This window comes from Microcaecilia unicolor, chromosome 6 (genome assembly GCF_901765095.1).
Source record: "Microcaecilia unicolor chromosome 6, aMicUni1.1, whole genome shotgun sequence".
In the NCBI taxonomy this organism is placed as follows: domain Eukaryota; kingdom Metazoa; phylum Chordata; class Amphibia; order Gymnophiona; family Siphonopidae; genus Microcaecilia; species Microcaecilia unicolor.
Window position 1 is genome coordinate 341,139,234 of NC_044036.1, and position 20,300 is coordinate 341,159,533.

The 20,300-nt window shown below is 41.5% G+C and overlaps 1 protein-coding gene across 4 annotated transcripts in view; it reads right to left on the reverse strand.

The window, feature by feature from the left end:
* The window catches only part of BAIAP2 (BAR/IMD domain containing adaptor protein 2), a 137,004-nt gene that overhangs the window by 43,258 nt on the left and 73,446 nt on the right, over nucleotides 1–20,300 (reverse strand). For 3 of the 4 annotated variants that reach the window (XM_030208590.1, XM_030208592.1, XM_030208591.1), the window contains exon 3: nucleotides 20,204–20,290. The exons of the other annotated variant lie outside the window; for it this stretch is intronic. In XM_030208590.1, the coding sequence (XP_030064450.1) occupies nucleotides 20,204–20,290 (87 nt within the window). The remainder of the gene's footprint in view (nucleotides 1–20,203; nucleotides 20,291–20,300) is intronic. 4 annotated transcript variants of the gene reach the window in all.

The following is a 20,300-nucleotide window of genomic DNA, read 5'->3' on the forward strand; positions in this document are numbered from 1 at the left end:
TGAAGCTGAGGAAGGGGACCTGTGTATAAACAGAAGGCAGAGCTCTCGAACTTTGGGAAAGCACATCCCCCCCTCCCCCCCAAACACACACACCAAGATCTGCTTGAAGCACTCAGTAATGGCCGACAGCCCTTCTGGCTTCAAGTGGCTCCCCAGTCACTGCTACCTGAACTAGATAATACAAGTGCCCCTCGGCTGCACGGCTCCCACCATGAAGCTCTCTGCTGTGATGGGAGCAAGGCAAAATAGTACAGTTCCTGCCAAAGGCAGGAGAACAACAGGTGGCACTGCCACATCAAAAGAGGGCCTGTCCATGCAAGATTCCCCTTCTGGGAAGTTGAAACTGAGTTTGCCCCACCAGGGGCAGTAGGAGCCAGTAAAGTGCTCAGCTGCTAGCTGCCACAGACCACACTGGTGCCCCACTGGCAACCCTAATGCTACAGGCTGACAGACTGCGCCACCCTTCCACACATGGGACCCATGGAAACTTTACTAGAAGGTTACCAGATTTGCATGTTGTCTGCTGAAGGCTGAATACTACTCCTCAGCTTGGATGAGAGACAGTTGAGGAGAGAAATGATTAAGATCTACAAAATCCTGAATGGTGTAGAATAAGTATTAGTAAATCGATTTTTTACTCATTCCAAAAGTACAAAGACTAGGGGACACTCGAGAAACTTACATGGAAATACTTTTAAAACAAAAAGGGAGGAAATAAGCTCTGGAACTCTTTGCCAGAGAATGTGGTAACAGCGGTTAGCATATCTGGATTTTAAAAAAGGTTTGGACAAACTCCTAGAGAAAAAGTCCATAGTCCCACCGGGACCTGATGGTATTCATCCCAGAGTATTAATAGAACTAAAAAATGAACTTGCGGAGCTACTGTTAGAAATATGCAATCTGTCCCTAAAATCGAGTGTAATACCGGAAGACTGGAGGGTAGCCAATGTTACTCCGATTTTTAAGAAAGGTTCCAGAGGAGATCCGGGAAATTATAGACCGGTGAGTCTGACGTCGGTGCCGGGCAAGATGGTGGAGGCTATTATTAAGAATAAAATTGCAGAGCATATACAAAAACATGGACTGATGAGACAAAGTCAGCACGGATTTAGTGAAGGGAAGTCTTGCCTCACCAATCTAATGCATTTTTTTGAGGGGGTAAGCAAACATGTGGACAATGGGGAGCCGGTTGATATTGTATATCTGGATTTTCAGAAGGCGTTTAACAAAGTGCCGCACGAAAGACTCCTGAAGAAATTGCAGAGTCATGGAATCGGAGGTAGGGTATTATTATGGATTAAGAACTGGTTGAAAGATAGGAAGCAGAGAGTAGGATTGCGTGGCCAGTATTCTCAGTGGAGGAGGGTAGTTAGTGGGGTCCCGCAGGGGTCTGTGCTGGGTCCGTTGCTTTTTAATGTATTTATAAATGACCTAGAGATGGGAATAACTAGTGAGGTAATTAAATTCGCCGATGACACAAAATTATTCAGGGTCATCAAGTCGCAGGAGGAATGTGAACGATTACAGGAGGACCTTGCGAGACTGGGAGAATGGGCGTGCAAGTGGCAGATGAAGTTCAATGTTGACAAGTGCAAAGTGATGCATGTGGGTAAGAGGAACCCGAATATAGCTACGTCTTGCAAGGTTCCGCGTTAGGAGTTACGGATCAAGAAAGGGATCTGGTGTCGTCGTCGATGATACGCTGAAACCTTCTGCTCAGTGTGCTGCTGCGGCTAGGAAAGCGAATAGAATGTTGGTGTTATTAGGAAGGGTATGGAGTCCAGGTGTGCGGACGTTATAATGCCGTTGTATCGCTCCATGGTGCGACCGCACCTGGAGTATTGTGTTCAGTACTGGTCTCCGTATCTCAAAAAAGATATAGTAGAATTGGAAAAGGTACAGCGAAGGGCGACGAAAATGATAGTGGGGATGGGACGACTTTCCTATGAAGAGAGGCTGAGAAGGCTAGGGCTTTTCAGCTTGGAGAAGAGACGGCTGAGGGGAGATATGATAGAAGTGTATAAAATAATGAGTGGAATGGATCGGGTGGACGTGAAGCGACTGTTCACGCTATCCAAAAATACTAGGACTAGAGGGCATGAGTTGAAGCTACAGTGTGGTAAATTTAAAACGAATCGGAGAAAATTTTTCTTCACCCAACGTGTAATTAGACTCTGGAATTCATTACCGGAGAACGTGGTACGGGCGGTTAGCTTGACGGAGTTTAAAAAGGGGTTAGATAGATTCCTAAAGGACAAGTCCATAGACCACTATTAAATGGACTTGGAAAAATTCCGCATTTTTAGGTATAACTTGTCTGGAATGTTTTTACGTTTGGGGAGCGTGCCAGGTGCCCTTGACCTGGATTGGCCACTGTCGGTGACAGGATGCTGGGCTAGATGGACCTTTGGTCTTTCCCAGTATGGCACTACTTATGTACTTATGTACTTATGTTATTGAGACAGACATGGGAAGCAACTGCTTGCCCTGGGATTTGTAATATGGAATGTTGCTGCTCTGAGATTCTGCATGGAATCTTGTCACTCTTTAGGATTCCAGAATCTTGTTATTCTTTGGGGTTCTACGATTTGGGTTTCTGTGAGGTACTTGTGACCTGGCTTGGTCACTGTTTGAAAAAGAGGAGACTAGGCTAGATGGACCACTGGTCTGACCAAGTACGGCTTATGTTCCCCACTACTCTACTCAGTTCACCCCACCTCCAGAATTTATTTCCCTTTTTAAGAACTTTTTGACTATGTCTGTTTAAACTTTTCTCTGTTTTTCTCTAACATTTTTTTCTTTTATGATGTAAAGATTAGACTATTTTCTGTAAACTGCTTCGAACCAATTTTGGTTTTAGCAGTATATAAATTGTAAAACTAAACCGCACTAGATAAGAGAATAAAGTTGAATAGCCTTTTTTGTTTAGCTGCTGCATGGACATGGGGGAGGGGCACACTGGGATATATATATATATATTTTTTTTTTTTATTTTACGTAACCCGCTATGGGGCTCATTTTCAAAGCACTTAGACTTACAAAGTTCCATAGGTTACAAAAGTGCTTCTTAGTCTCTTTATAGATATTAGCGGAATATAAATAACCTGAACAGAACTTCCCAAAAATTTTGATTCAAAGTGGATTCCAAAATATCCTCACCTTCCCACTGTCAGAAGCCCCTGAAAGGACTGAACACATGCTCGTGGGCTAAGGCTCAGGGCTTTGAAGGAATGTAAAACTCTCTGAGCTCAGCCAAGGCAAGAACCATGACCCAAACCCTGTGAGAAACACCAGCCAAGGGACTCGACCGCATGGGATACAGGCCATGGACTGTGTCAAGGGGAGTCGAGCCCGAGAACAACCTACACCATCTGCTGGTTGAAGGAAGAGTTCCAGACTGCACCAGCCCTTATACCAGTGATCTTACCGAATTCATCTCCATTTCCTGGTAGGGACTCATGACCCATTAGTCTGGATTGGTCTGGTGGGGTAAGGAAATAGGTGTTTCTCCAATAAAGGGCAGAAAAATGCCACTCTCTCCTCCCCCAGTACTGTCTCACCATTCCCTTAGCTTCTCTTATATCCTCCGTTCAGTGGTGCCTTTTTTTAAGTGAGACAACTGAATATATTTGATTCCACCAGAAAAAGCAAACAGCAAATGATAAATATTGACTTTTGTTCCCTTAAAGAATCCCCAATTAGCTGGAACACAAACCAACCTAACTTATACATTTATAAAACAATAATAGAAACCCTAATTACAAAATAAGATCTTAAAACATTACATAATATCCTCTAACCCAATCTACTCTGTGCCACACCCCATGATACTGTTATACAATACAATGAGACTATAGGAGGCTGCTTTAGGAGGTAACAAGAAACCCAAAAGTCCTACAGCATGTAGATTCACCCAGAAGCAAAGTTTGACTCTTGTCACTGTTAACTATTCTTCCAATTCATTTCTTGAGGATTAAGGACATATTGGCCAGAGTGTACAGATGGAAGCTACCCCAAGTTAGCAAGCATGGGTTCTTCGTTTTGGTACATTAAATCTGCCAGGGACTAGACTACACTGAACTTAACTAGAGTTGTGCAAAAGGCTAATTTTGCTTCAAACAAAACAGCTTCCTACATTTAATTATTTCAGCCCAAAACGATAAGTAGAAATGATCAACAGAAAACCCATACATGTACAGAGAGCTTACACAGAACCAACCTGTCATTTTGTCAAGGGACCAAAAACTCTGAAGACTAATTGTATCCAGTCACGAGAGGAGGTGTCCTGGCACAAATCCTAAATCCTGTCTAGTATTCTGATTTAAAAGAAAGAAACAAGTTTCAGGGACAGGTGTGATGGGGTTTTCTTCCCTCCCTTAGGAGGTATTTGCTGATTTATTTATCTTTTTCAATCTAAAGCCCAGCAGAGGGCTTCCAGACTGGTGCTTCAGTAAATCTGAACTTTGGCTTTGGGTGAACACAGGAGCAAGCGTACAAAGCCTCACAAAACCTTGATGATTGCTATAACATACAAGGGAATGGGAAACAAAACAGTGAACACGTCAAAGCTAACATTAATGGAAAAAAAAAAAAAAAAGGAAAGAACCACTCCCTCCCTACACATACAATGCATTCAAATACAGAAGAGTGAGTGAGTGACCACTGCAGCTTCTCTGAATACTAAAGAGAACGGAAGGATGGTGCAGCACCACTCAGAAAAATGAACAGCTTCACACCAATGCCTCTGAAGGCAAATTTTAAGAGTATTTTGTAAATGAGCAAATGTAGACTACACAGGCTCTCAGAGTCAGCATTTTAAAGATATCTGACCTGAAACTGATACTCCGTGCTCAGAATAAAGGAAAGTTTGGCTTGTGGTTTCCACTAGACTATCGTGCCATTTCCACCTACTTTGCAATACCAACTGTGGAAGAAGCAGCGTTCATGACCACAGCAATAGTTGATGTCACCAGCCCCCCCCCCCCCCCCCACAAAAAAAAAAAAAAATAAACCTTGCTAGCTTTTGAGGCATCTTTTGCCCTTCTGTGCAGTCCTTCATGCACCGAGTGTGCTATGCAGCAAGTTTCGTATATTAACATGATAACTAACTTGTTGCTGCTTTTACCCTAGATTCTGTTTTTGTTATTTGAGTTCTATGATCTAGAGGTTTAGTCACTATGGAGTGGTAAAGCTGGTATTTTATGTGTTTGAATGGACAGAGTTTTTTTTTTAATCAAGTATTTTGTGTCTTAATCAAAATGTATTTTATTCCCCTCCTGGTAAATGGTCAGAAATTAAAACATTATGATTTTGCTTTTACAAATTCAATATATTCTTAATTTGATTTGGGGGGATATTAATTTGCACAGAGAGCAGGAAGATAACTAATGGTCAGAAAACAATTTTTATGATTTTGCCTTTAGAAATTCAAAATTCAATATTCTTAATTTGATTGGGGGGGGGATATTAATTTGCACTTAGAGAAAGAAGATAACTATTATAAAGGATTTATATTACGTTCCTGGTCCATCTATTATGTATTGTAAGGGATACCAATTACATTTATTGGGATTTTCCAAACCTACAACTGATAACACTGATGTTTCGATTTCTATTGGACTTAATCATTATAGTGAGATCATTCTTTTACTCCAATTTAATTTAAATTGAAAATCACTTTGTGCTCCTTCCAACACAGTGAAGATTAACTACAGTACTAGGGGAAAAATTGACTTCTCATTTTTCAGAATGCTAATTGGTTATACCTTTATAGTATATTGGGATTCACTTTGTAATGGCACATTAGAGGCTATTGCCCCATTAAGGGTTAAACCTAAATACGAGCGACCTAAACGGTTTGATGCTGAATTAGAAGGAAAAATGAAATTGTATAAAACAGGAGCAGGTTTTGGTATAAAAATAAGACCTTGACTAATAAAACTAATTGGAGAAGTGCTATTCACAAATATAAAAGATTGTGCAAATCAAAACAGATTATTCTAAATTGGTAGGTATTGATACTAAATATTTGCTTAAATTGGTTAATGATTTAACAGACACTTGTCCATACTTGAGTGGCCCAGGTGATTAAAAAAACCTACCTCCCATCAATTAGCTGAACTAAAATATCTATTCATTCACAGTTTGATAACCAAAATAATTATATGTCTGAAAATGTAGGAGTCCATCCCTGTAGATACACTTTGGTCAACCTTCTCTGCTTTGAAGTGGGAAACAGATACACCAAATCATACTGTCAACTGGACAGCTGTCCTCCAGTCCTTATAAAAGTGGCTTCAGTGAGTTCACTTCCATCTTTTTAACTAGCCACAGTTCTTATCATGGTCTTTCCCCTCAGAACTTGGGAAATAATGGTTACTCCTATTTTGAATATAAAAGCAGGCACATGATTTACTGCCTAATTACAGACCAGTGGCACCCATGCATTTTTTGTTAAACTATTAGAGGGATTAGTTACATCTCAGCTTACTGATTATCGTGGCTATAACGTTTTGCATGTATCTCAAGCTGGTTTTAGATCTGCGCATAGTACAGAAACTGTCACTGGTTCTCTTTTGGGCAAGCATGTTAAATCCTTAGTGAGGATATTGTCCTTCAATTTGATCTCATGCACATTTGATGTTGTAGATCATATTTTAATTATATACACTTGAGGATACAGGAATAACAGGGCAGATCATAGATTCATTACTTAGCGCTCATATAGAGTTAAGATGTCTGGCTATTTTTCATAGCAATGGTGTAACCCATGCCCGCACGGCTCACCTTTGACCCCCAAACTATTTAATATGTTATGTTCTCTTTGGGTTTATTGTGTCTGGAGTGTGGTTTATCTTACAGCTATGCAAATGACATTACCATTCTGATTCCTTTTATGCATACCAGAGGGGGGGGAAAAAAAGGCCATCAATTTGGTGGAAGATTGGATGTCTGTACATACGTGGAAATCTAATACTGAGAAAAACTAAATTCTTATATCTTGATCATCATCATCATCCCAGTTCTAATGTCTCTTCTATAACTATTGACAGAACTGAATTTAAGCTTGAATTGGTTGTTAAAAAACTGGGAATCTATTTGGTCAGTACTTTTATCATTAGAAAACCAGGTTAATTTTTTAATTAAGAAATCTTTTATATTGAAAACACTAATTCATACATTTTTTTGAAAAAAGATTTATTAGTACAAGCTCTTTTATTGTCAATTAGATTACTTTAATATAATCGATTTGGGCTGTCCTAAATTGGTACTGAAAAAGCTTCAAGCCATTCAAAACACAGCTATAAGACTCATCTTTTCATTAGAAATATATAAAGCCTCATTTTTATATTATGTGACATTGGCTCCCAGTAGAAGCAAAGATTTTATTTAAAACTAAATGGATTAGCCCCTCATTATTGGCATGACCATTTTTGTTTTAATTTACTAACTCGAGTCTAATAGACCTAATTTTTTTTTCTCTTTTTCTTACTTCGAGGCATAAAGGAGATTAAAGCTGTTTGAGAAACTTCTGGCATATCAAGCAGCAAAATTTAGCAAGAAGACCTCCTCTCTTAGCTATTTCAATGACCTGTAAAATGTTTAGACAGCACCTTAAAATGCTACTCTCTCAAAAATATGTACTGGGTAACAAAAATTGACAAAGATTAGCATAGAATAGTGATGTTAGTATTAGTTTGATGATTATACTGTTTTTGTATTTCCTGGTAATGTCCAGCACCATGTGACTCTAAGAACCGAAAGGTATGGCGGACCATAAATTCAAAACTTAGAATGAGCTACCCAAACATCTTGAACGCTCCAAGGCCTCTAGAGCTTAAGACATTCCCTTTTACAGATGCCTTCCGCTAACCCCACTGATCTTTCTTGGAGCATCAGAAGCAAGTCCTTGATAGCACTAACCACCTGCGCTGTCCCCACCCCCCACTATCCTTTCTAAGAATGCAGTCCTCCCCTCCCCCCCTCCATGGTCCAATCTGTCAACCCTACTTATTTTAGGCTAAGCTAGTCAGATGGTTTGTCTACTGGGAGGAATAGAATGAAGCCTGAAACTTACAAAAATGTAAAACTTTTTTTTTTTTTAATTTAGAATGTTGGTATATATGATTACTAGAAGTTACAACAAAATGAAGGGGAAAAAAAAAAAGGACCAAGAACCGATCCATGTGACCTGGATTTGACAGTATTAGAAATAGGATACAAAGCTATTTTGGATTGACACAACCAAACAAAAGCTTTCCATGAGACTAGCCTAGTGGTTAGTGCAGTGGACTTTGATCCTGGGGAACTGGGTTCGATTCCCACTGCAGTTCCTTGTGACTCTGGGCAAGTCACTTAACCCTCCATGGCCCCTGGTACAAAATAAGTACCTGAATATATGTAAACCACTTTGAATGTAGTTGCAAAAACCTCAGAAAGGCAGTATATCAAGTCCCATTTCCCCTTTCCCTTATGACATCACAATATCAGAAGTGAGCCAAGTATCGGGCAATCAAGCCATTGTGACATCACTGATGAGGTTGGCTCTTATTGGTGGAATGAGTGGAGGAGTAGCCTAGTGGTTAGTGCAGTGGACTTTGATCCTGGGGAACTGAGTTCGATTCCCACTGCAGCTCCTTGTGACTCTGGGCAAGTCACTTAACCCTCCATTGCCCCTGGTACAAAATAAGTACCTGTATATAATATGTAAATAGCTTTGAATGTAGTTGCAAAAACCACAGAAAGGCAAGATATCAAGTCCCATTTCCCTTTCCCTATTTGAGATTCTGGAATGTTGCTGCTATTTGAGATTCTACATGGAATGTTGCTAGTGGAGGAGTAGCCTAGTGGTTAGCACAGTGGACTTTGATCCTGGGGAACTGAGTTCGATTCCCACTGCAGCTCCTTGTGAATCTGGGCAAGTCATTAACCCTCCATTGTCCCAGGTACAAATAAGTACCTGTATATAATATGTAAATCGCTTTGAATGTAGTTGGAAAAACCACAGAAAGGCGGCATACAAGTCCCATTCCCAATATTGTGGTACTCAATAACCAGTGCTATAATAATCGGGGAAAAAAAGAAAAAGTGGAGGAAAAGGCCTCAAAAGACTGCAGTATTTAATGAAAGTTCATAACAATTTAATACTCTGACAACTTTATCACTGGCCAGAAAAACCTTCAAAAATTACAAATTTTCTAATTCTTTTATGTTTTCTTCCTTATCGTGAGTTAATGCATGGTATAACAATGGATATTTTCCTTTGATAATGCTGTTGGGCGAAACAGGACCCCATTGGGACCGTCAAGATAAGTGCCACATCTTATATAATAAAACTCACCCTCAAAGTTCTGAAGACACTGATGTCACTTCCTTCAAGACGGGTTCGAAGGGTTCGTGGTGGTGAAGCCACCGAAATCGCCAAGTCTCGGGGCCCCGCCCTCGCGTCAAACGTGATGACGTTGAGGGCGGAGCAATGGCATCACACACCGAGGGCGGAGCAATAGCATACGGTGCGTTCAGGAGGTGCGGAACAATGGCGTCAGAACGATGACGGGGTCGGTAGGTAGATAGGGAGGGAGGGAGAAGGAGGGTGTGTTGGGGAGGAAAACCTTGCTAGCACCCGTTTCATTTGCTCCAGAAATGGGCCTCTTACTAGTTTATAAAAAGTTCTGAATGCATAAGTTGTGACATTTAGTGTTATTGCATGCTGTCTTATAAGGAATAAAAACAAAAATGAATTAGAAAATTTGTAATAAAAAAAAAAAAAATTGGGGAGGTTTTTCTGGTCAGTGATGAAGTTGTTTGTCGAGTACTAAATTATGAACTTTCATTAAGTACCGCAGACTTGCCTGATAAATAGTGGAATAATGGAGAGTATGGGTAGCTTGGAGTAGTAAATTTAGTCTAGAGTGGAATTCTGCTTGCAAGGGGGGGAGGTATTGGGTGGGGGGTGGGAGGGGTTGAGTGAGATGTATATGGCTAAAGCTTGGCAATGCTCTAGAGCTTTGATGTTTAGCTTACTGATATTTTGTGATAAGCACTATTGTACCTAATGTAGTATTCAAGTGTATGATATTAGGAACAAGAGTCACTTAAAACCTAATGTTAGCATGGGCCAAGGAATTGTTAAGAGGGGAGGGGGGAGAAAAATGGGGACGAAAAGTGTTTGGCGAAGTTGAATGTGTTGTAAGAATGCTGTTTTGTATATCAAGCAATGCTATATGCATATTCTACACTACTTTGTATTGTGAGAATCGTTAATAAAACAGTTTAAACATAAGTACCGCAGACTTTTGAGGCTGTTTCCTCCATTTTCTTTTTGCAATTATTGATTATAGCACTAGTTATAGAGTACCACAATATTGTTGATTTGACACAACCAAAGCCATTGCATATTTTCCAAACTGTGGGCACAATATTTAACTAGGAACAGAGTAATTGCAACAATTGTGGGTTTAAACTTTTAAAACATGCAGTATTATATCTACAAACCTGCACTAAAACAGCTAATACTACTGGTATATATGGCTGTAATTCAAGGAAACTTGCTCTCTCAGCAAAACAAACCTCCATGATCAATGTAGTTGCAATGATCTAATCAGGGAATGAGAAACTATGCAGGTTCCTCTGGGCTGTACTTTGTTCTGTACTGGCCCTTGATACCAGCCTGACCTGTTCCTTTGGTACCTTAGGGATCAGTACTGCCATAGTGGGACAGACCAAAAGTCCATCAAGTCCAGTACCCTTTTTCCAACAGTGGCCATGCCAAGTCACAAGTACATGGTAAGATCCCAAAAAGAATAAAATAGATTTCATGCTGCTTATTCCAGGAATAAGCAATAGATTCCCCCCCCCCCCAAGTCAATTTTAATGGTTTATGGTCTTCTAAGAACTTGTCCAAAACATTTTTTTTTTAAGCCTGCAAGCTAACATTTAGCCCATGCTCTGGCAATTAATTCCAGGGTTTAATTACACACTGAGTGAAGAAACATTTTCTCCAATTTGTTCTAAATATACAAATTAAACTTCATTGCATGCCCCTTGTCCTAGTACTTTTGGAAAGAGTAAACAAGTGATTGACATATAGCTATTCCACTCCACTCATGATTTTATAGGTCCATCATTATCTTCTCCAAGATGAAGAGCCCTAGCCTCTTTAGTCTTTGCTCACAGAGTAGTTCCATCCCCTTTATTACTGTCATCCTGCTTCCCTGTACCTTTTCTAATTCAGCCATCTTTTTTGAGATGTTACCAGAACTGCATATTAACATTAATACATTTATATCCCATTGTATACCTTGCAGTTCAATGAGGATTACGTGATTAAAGAAGCAGGATATTACTTGGAAATACAACTTGCATTTTTTTGTTTTGTTTTTATAATTTTTTACATTTTTCTCCATCTGTTCTTTCTCTAAATCTTTCCCCTCCCCCTTGCCTCTCTCCAATGATTTTAACACATTACAATCTTTGGGAAGGCTTGTTATAAAACCACTCAGCCCAATCCATTCTTAAACTCAATCTCTGAATGAGTTCACAGGTCTCTCTCTCAAGAATCTCCTAGCCATATCAAAATTAGATCTATTATTTTGACACTACTAAAAAAGCCCCGTTCTGATGCAAATGAAACGGGGGCTAGCAAGGTTTTCTTCTGTGTGCATGTGGGAGTGTGCTGTGTTTGTTACAGAGATAGTGAGGGCTTCTGCCCTCTCTCCCCTCCCCCTTCTGAGTCCTTCACTGTTACAGAGAGCGATTTGATTTCGTGCTTGCTGTGTTTTCCTTCACTGTTTGTGTTACAGAGAGAGCGAGGGCGGGGCAGACACTCATGGGGAAACCGGATATCTCTCCCCCTTCACACTTCCGGCTGGAGGCTTCATTTAGAACGTTGGTGGTGCCTTTTATATATAAAGATGTTCCTAACTACATGCTCTTGGTTAGCTCTTGAATGTATACTTCCCAAACCAAAATAATTCTTTTCCCTCTAGGGATGATTTTGGCTAGTTGTTCCTAGCCCATCAACATACCTAAGCGACTCCACAGGCAGGATTATAGAAGAATACTTTACAATATCAAGTACATAAATTGAGATTGTGAGCCCTCTAGAGATAGAGTATCTGCTCATAACACGTGATTGTTCTCTGCCTTGAACTTGGTTAAGTGGAATATAAATGCCAGAATTAATTACACTGTCCCACTTAACATGCTTTCCTAACAAAATCTCATTCCTTTTATATCCAAAGCTTTCACCTGACTCAAAATAATCCCTGCTGGGGTTAGCATTACCTCATCCCACTAATCTCTTAAAAAGCCCAGAATCTGTCCAGTAGACTAATTTTTTTGGTAGGTCCATAAGGCATGTACAAATGCTCCCCTACTGCCCACATTTAGACACCACTCAAGTTTAGGTATTCTGGGACTAATGTATGGGTTCTGAGTATGCAGAATATATTTACACTGGCATTCTCCAGTTTTGGGATCCTTGCTAAATACTGGGTTAAACTTTAGTTAGGCAATGGAGGACAGAAACAGAACACCTGCCCAATCTGAGGGCTTCACCTCGTCCTCTGGTTCTTCCTTAAAAGTTCTTCATGAAGCCTAGATACTGTTACCCTTGTGGGGGACCTTTAGTTTGAAGAAATCTTGTAATTTTTCTCCTATTCTTGAACGATTCTGATTGGGAGATGGTGTGAATGTAGGAATAGCATATAAGCAAACTTTCTCACTCTACACTTCTGCTGTAAATCAAAGCTCCACATTTTCCCCTCCTCAATTTGTAGATTTTCTAACTTTGTAATCCCTCTCTCATTCCAACCACAAAATATGGTATTATAATTACCAGATGGAAAACATTCATTACCCCTAATTAGTAATTGATATGTGCTAGAGGGTTTTGAGTCAGTATAGCTCAGCTCATTCCAGGTCTGTCTCATAGGTTTTCCAATTACGCTTCAATTTAACTGTCAGGAGACTGCCATGTTTAGCACGTAGAAAATAAGATTCAAAGAATCAGCAGATGCCTGTTCGTAGTCAAGGGGAGTGTATTCCTGGTTGTTAACCAAATCTCTGAGATGTGCCTATAGGCACATCTGTTTATCTTTTAACCTTTAATCCACGATAGGCTCACCAACTCCCATCCCATGACACTAACATCCAGATACACAACAACCAGCTCACCATATTTGCGGGGAGACAAAAAGAGGACAAAATAAAATGCTGTCCTGCCCCAGCCAGCCCCTGATCCCACCCCCAAAGCAGTCACCTTGATCCCCCAAGAAAGCCAGATTCTGTAAGCAGTGAAAATACTGGTAAAAGTAACAGAAATACATTTTCTTCTGTAGTCTAAATACAAAATTAGAAAAGATGTACATTTCCAAAAAAGCATCCATCTATGAGCAGCATGTCTCCTTCTCCTCTCCATGTGCTGTATTTCCCCCTTTCTACTACTACTACTTAACATTTCTAAAGCGCTACTAGGGTTATGCAGCGCTGTACAATTTAACATGGAAGGACAGTCCCTGCTCAAGGAGCTTACAATCTAAGAGACAAATGTACAGTTAATCTGATAGGTCAGGCAGATTGGGGCAGTCTATATGTTCGAAAGGTTAGGTTCCGAAAGCAGCATTGAAGAGGTGAGCTTTAAGCAAGGATTTGAAGATGGGTAGGGAGGGGGCTTGGCGTAGGGGTTCAGGAAGATTGTTCCAGGCATAGGGTGAGGCAAGGCAAAATGAACGGAGCCTGGAGTTGGCAGTGGTGAAGGGTACTGAGAGGAGGGATTTGTCATGTGAGCGGAGGTTACGGGCAGGAACGTAGGGGGAGATGAGGGTAGAGTGAGGAGCAGCAGAGTGAGTGCATTTGTAAGTAAGGAGGAGAAGCTTGAATTGTATGCGGTATCTGATCGGAAGCCAGTGAAGTGACCTGAGGAGAGGGGTGATATGAGAATAACGGTTTTGGCGGAATATAAGACGTGCGGCAGAGTTGAGAGGGGTGATATAACGGTTTTGGCGGAATACAAGACGTGCGGCAGAGTTCTCCCCCCCTCTCCTCTCTTCCTTCCCATTCACGTGCAGCTTACCCCTTTTCTCCCTCCCCTCCCGGGCCTACCTTGCAGCCCTGGTGGTCTAGAAGTTTCTTCAGGGCAGGAAAGAAGACCACTCTTTCCCGCTTGCTCTTCATGAAAATGGCTGCCGAGATTTCAAGAGGCCAACTCTTAATATATGATCTAACAGTAGTTTAATAGGAAAGTACGTTGAGTAGACTAATAAATGGAATGTGAGCTATCAAAGCACAATAAGTCCATTCTGCACAACAGCTGCAATGGCCAATAATTCTACATCACACAAATATACAAAAACGTATATAAAATAGTGCTTAGAGTCAGATGTATTGGGATTTTAAATTACTCTTTTCCCCCAAAAAAAGATCAAGGCCAGCTACAGTCAGGTACGTAATTTAATGTCCCTGCCTCCCCCCCCCCCCAAATATCGCTGTAAGAACAAAACCAGAGCATGGCATTAGCCTGCAGTCAAACAGTGGAGCAAACTCTCTCCCTAGCTTCGGTATATTATGTGCACTGAAATACGCCTTACAAGACAGCAGCAGCGGGATAATTACTATCTTTGAGTTCAACAATGCCAGGAAGCAGGCTCAGAAGTAAAAGCTACATTTGCTACTTGTCTCATGATACCTAGTCACAGAAGGTTTAAGTTTCAGGACTTTTTTTTTTTAAATCAACACCACAGCAGCTTAAATAGTCCAGCGATGCTACCACATGGCAGCTCTTCCTAGAAAAGCTCAAAAACAGCTCAAACTAGGTTTATTCTCTAACCAGAATAAGGTCTGCTGAAGTACTGACATAAGCTGTGTTGGTAACAAGTCTTTTTTTTTTTACTCAAACCAATTTTATTAAATGTTATCAATAGAAATCAAACCAAATAAAACATGGAAAAGAAAATAAGATGATACCTTTTTTATTGGACATAACTTAATACATTTCTTGATTAGCTTTCGAAGGTTGCCCTTCTTCGTCAGATCGGAAATAAGCCATGGAGTTGAAGGGACTTCCCTCCACTTGTACTTTCATTTGACCTTCAGATTTGCAATACAGCATGAGTAGCAGCAGTGCAGGCTTATTTCCGATCTGACGAAGAAGGGCAACCTTCGAAAGCTAATCAAGAAATGTATTAAAGTTATGTCCAATAAAAAAGGTATCTTATTTTCTTTTCCACGTTTTATTTTGTTTGATTTCTATTGATAACCTTAAGAGTGGACTAACACGGCTACCACACTCCTCTACATTAAATGTTATCAAAACAAAATGGCAAAAATACAGGGACACAGATTTATACCAACATCCCATAAACTTATTATGTCTTCTTGAGCCAGTCAGCACAAGGCAGACAAATGTCTTCCACACATATCCATCCATCTTGTTTCATTAACCCATTCTGATATCCAGCTCCATGAGGTCCTTTTCAACTGTTTGACCCCATATGTGTGTCTTGGCCTTCCTTTCTTTTTAACTTGCATTTTATTGGCAAACAAAAGCAAACAATGGGTTAAAACACCTGCTTTCAACACAACCATGTAGGTGCAAAGTGGTTTCTGACTGGCATCCACTCATTGCTAAGCAATCCTATATATAAACCTCCCCCCTCCCCCTCAAGTACCCAAAAGGCACATTCTTCAGTCTACCTCCAGCTGTGTTGGCACCAAGTCTGGAACACCTTCCACTACCTGTCAAAGGCCCCTATCCAGTGGCATTGGAGCCCTGCAAGTCTATATATATCCTACCAGCCGCTCCAGCACCAGCCTCCAATCCAGTCTCATCGGTTGCTTCCATGTAGAGGCTAAGATTATATGGGTGGCCGTGAGCACAGAGCTGGCAAAACCTATCCTCTCCCTCCTCTGCCTGGTTCAACAGGGCAACATCAAGGTCCGTCTCCCAACCCTTAACATACCCCAACCATACCCCTCCCCATTGAGAAACACACTTTTAGATTTGGTAAAAGGCTCCCCCATTGAACAGTACAGTTGAGCAGCCCTGAAACCTGAATATGACAGACCTGAAGGTAGGGGAAAACAAATCGCTGAAGATCAGCCCACATTTGTTCTGAACATCCCCCAAAACTACCAACCTGCCCACGATAGAGATCACAGCACTGACTTAGGCACACCTGCCCCCGATCAACACCCCCCCCCCCCCCCCCCCCCCGCGGAAGCGGAGGAGCATATACCACGAATACGTCCCTTTTCTGTTTTTCATAGTTCATGGCTTGCCCTGGTTATGCTCTGCACGTTTATTCTCTGTAGGTGCCCAAACCTTCTAATGACTGCTCCTATAACTTTTTTGTCTGTCTGTCATGCCTAATTACTCTTGTAATCCACATGTTCATGAATACTCTTTTCATTGTAATACTTTAAATGTATGTTAGCTACATTGAACTGAATCGGGATATAAATACCAAGAAATAAATAAATCTATGTCACCGCGGCTGTAGTACCTTACAAGCTGGCTTGTAGTAAAGGGGGGGGGGGGGGGAAGACAATGCACATCAGGATGTGGCTTCTTATAAAGCAGTACTCTCTGGTAAAATCTGAGCCCATCTTCAATGTCCAGGAAGATACTGTTTGTCTCCCCTCAGTTCCTGAAAGACTTTCAGTGAGGCTGCATTTAAGATTTCAGCGTTGAATAGCAGCCATTTAACAAGCACAAATAATGGCTGAGGAGAGGAATGGAACCAGCCTGCAGTTAGAAATGCCATTTTTAGTTTTATGTATGCTCAACTTCTTTCCCATCAGTAATTTTGGAAAGGCAGTATATCAAGTGAAATAAACATTTAAGGAAATTTTTTAAATGCTCAATTTCTATTTTTGCTAGACATATCACTTTTGTTATTATATAATCAGCATTTGTCTTAGAATTTTTTTTTTTTAATCATCCTGGGGCAACGAACAGCAAGTACCTGGAAGTTTATTTTATCCTTGAGAAAATGATCTCCAGAGGAATCTTCAGCAAAGCTTTAGAACATGAAAACCACCACTTCTGGGGAGTGGAGGAGTGGCCTAGTGGTTAGTGCACCAGTCTTGACATCCAGAGGTGGCTGGTTCAAATCCCACTGCTGCTCCTTGTGATCTTCAGCTTTGTCCATATAGTCTTAATAGTGCCCCCCCCCCCCTCAACAAGACCCCGATAATGGTTTAAACCTTACATTTCATACAAGTCAGAAGGTTCAAAAAATGTATCTATTGTGTCGCTGATGTGCATTATGAAGAAATCGCACATAAAAACCTCTTGGTTTAACTGTTGCACTGAAGGCAGCAACTAACATGTTCCAAGCAATTCATTTAGTAGCACTGTGAATTATCACAGTTTTGCTTTATGTCTAGACTGTACTAGAAAAGTATAACCACTAAACACCAACAGTACCTTCATTTCCCTATAATCAAGGTTTCTGGTTCCCTCTGTTCAACAGTGATATCAGCATGCAATCAAATCATGTACAAATCAGAACTTTGCCAACTGAAAGGACTTCCTACCCACACAAGATCAAATTTCAGCCTCTCTTCCTAGTTGTTCACAGGCTTCTATGAAAAAGCGGGTTACAATCACTACAAAAACTCAATTCCACTGTACTGAAGAATATCCAGAATTATGGGTAATTATTGTACAGAGATCTTGGGGGGGGGGGGGGGGGGGGGGGGGGGGGGAGATTCTGGTAAGACCTCATTTAGAATATTGTGTACAATTCTGGAGATCACATTTTCAAAAAGATATGAACAGGATAGTATCGGTCCAGAGAGCGGCTACTAAATGATCAGCGGTCTTCGTCACAAAGCATTTTGGGCCAGACAAGGGACTCAGGCCTAGATGCACTAAACGTTTTTCATCGTTAAATGAGCCCTCAAGGAAGAATTTCCTATCCTTTCCATGCACTAAAGCCTATTTTCCGACGACAGTAGCAGCTAACGAAAAATGAATGCAGATGAGTAATTCTACAAATCCCATTGAAATGACATGCACTAACCTTTTCCGATTCGTTTAACGCAGGAGAACACCGTGAAATCTAACGAGTCTGTACCTCTCGTTAGGGCTGTCTACTAGAAGTTAACAAAATCCAATAAAAAAAAATAACTGGGGGGGGGGGGGGCCAAAAACGCGTCAGGGGCGTCCTTTATTGACGCCCCAGGTCGCTGCTGCTCCCCTCTCCCTCAGCACCAAAAAAAGAAAAAAAAAAAAAAAAAGGATCGGGAGGGGGCAAAGGCACTCATCATGAGCGTCCCCGTATGGACGCCTTGCAGCGCCTGTCACCTCTGCTGCACGGGCAAGAACAGCTGATCGGCGAGTCAGAAGGCCTCCTCAGACGTCCCTTCTTTCTTCCTGTGCCCGCCCTCCTCTGACGTAGGTAAGAAAGAAGGGATGTCTGAGGCCTTCTGACTCGCCGATCAGCTGTTCTTGCCCGTGCAGCAGAGGTGACAGGCGCTGCACGGGCCAGTAAGGCAAGGGGGGGTCGTTGGACGGGGGGGGAGCGGCAGCCACAACCAAAGGGGGGGGCGGCGGGGGCGAGCACGGGACCGGAGCATGGCAGGAGGCGGAGCTAGTGTGGGAGAATACAGGAAGAGAGGAGGGCCGGCCCGGGGCTGCTAAAATTGGAGATCTTTCGTGCCGGGGGGGGGGGGGGGGGGGGAGCGGGGAGCAAGGCGTCCATACAGGACGCTCATGACGAGTGCCTTTGCCCCCTCCCGAAACACACGTGTTTGTGGGGGGTTTTTTTTTTTGTTTGACAGCTTGGGCTGCTCTGCGCATGCTTTAGGCGCTGATTAACGACGGGTTTAACGATTCTGTGATACATTCTACTTTGCAATACCGATCCAAACATTTCTGGAGTGTTTTGGTAGTGCATGCCTCGTTTTTTTAAAATCGTTAAGCACTTTTACGATTCTTATTTTTTAACGTTTGGTTGATGCATCTGGGCCTCACTACGTATTCTTTGAAAGAAAGGTGGGAGAAGGGAGATACAAGACATTTAAATACTTATGCGGCATAAAATGCAGAGGAAGCGAGTCTCTCTAAACTGAAACAAAGCTCCAGAACGAGGGGGCATAGGATGAAGGTGAAAGGGGATAGACTCAGAATTAACCTGAGGAAACACTTCTTCACTGAAAGGGTGGGTGAATGGAATGGCCTCCCGGGGGAGGTGGTGAAGACAAAAACAGTATCTCAATTCAAGAGAGTTTGGGACAAGTACATAAGATCTCTACGGGCTCAACAGGGAGCCTAGATGAGCAGACTGGATAGGCTGTATGGTCTTAATCTGCCTCCATTTCTATCAACTGAAAGCAGCAACTTTCTGCGGCTCAGGCAAAAAAGTGTCTAGAAATAACTTCAACAGAGGCTGTACAGCAGACCTGCACTCGTAACAGACTGGCATGTCACCAATGCAAAGTGGTAATACTAACGGGTACAACTTAAAGAGCTCTCATCCCTAGACAAGCATACATTAAGCAAAGTGAACAAAGTTATAAGCATATGCCAAGTACCACCCAAACCTTATGGAGATTCAAACTTTAGCCTCATGGGCTGCAACATTATCTGGAATTATGGCCTGCATACTAGAAGGGCTCTAATTAATCCTGCAACATTCCAACTAAAATACTAATCCTTTCTATAAAGCTATTCATTTGTTAATTTTAGCACACACTGGGACTACAAAGCTCAAAGCAAATTACAAAACACAGAGGAACAAAAAAATTTCACTCTCTATCATCACATCTTACCCACAATCTCTCCCCTTCTGCACGGAACCTGTGGTTGTTTTTCATCTTCTGTGAGCTTTTTACATCACCCCAAACCAATGGGGTCAGCCTGTGCTTCGAGCACTACTGCACCCTTTAACTTATGAAACACAGGTGACAGACCATAATTTCCGTGGAGTGAAAGTGTTCCCGTGCCATGCCTGAACACCTTTTTTTGGTACTGTTATGAAAAGGCAAAACAAAATGTAACAATATGGAGAATTTTGTTGGAAGACTAAGCAGTGATACATTAACACATCAAGGTTAATGTGTAAGGAAAAGTAAATATTCTTAATCAGAACACAAAATTTAGGCGATTGGCAAGAACTCCTGGCATGTCACTGCTCTCGCCTACTTCTGTAAAAGACTGTTTGGCTCTAAGTCTGCACCGTTTGGCTGGCTCACTTACCAAGTTCTTTAGAGCCTTGGCTTTCACTTGCCAATTCTCCCATTTTTACCAGAGCATCAAAGTAGCCTTTTGCCGCAAACGTAACACCTAAAAAGAA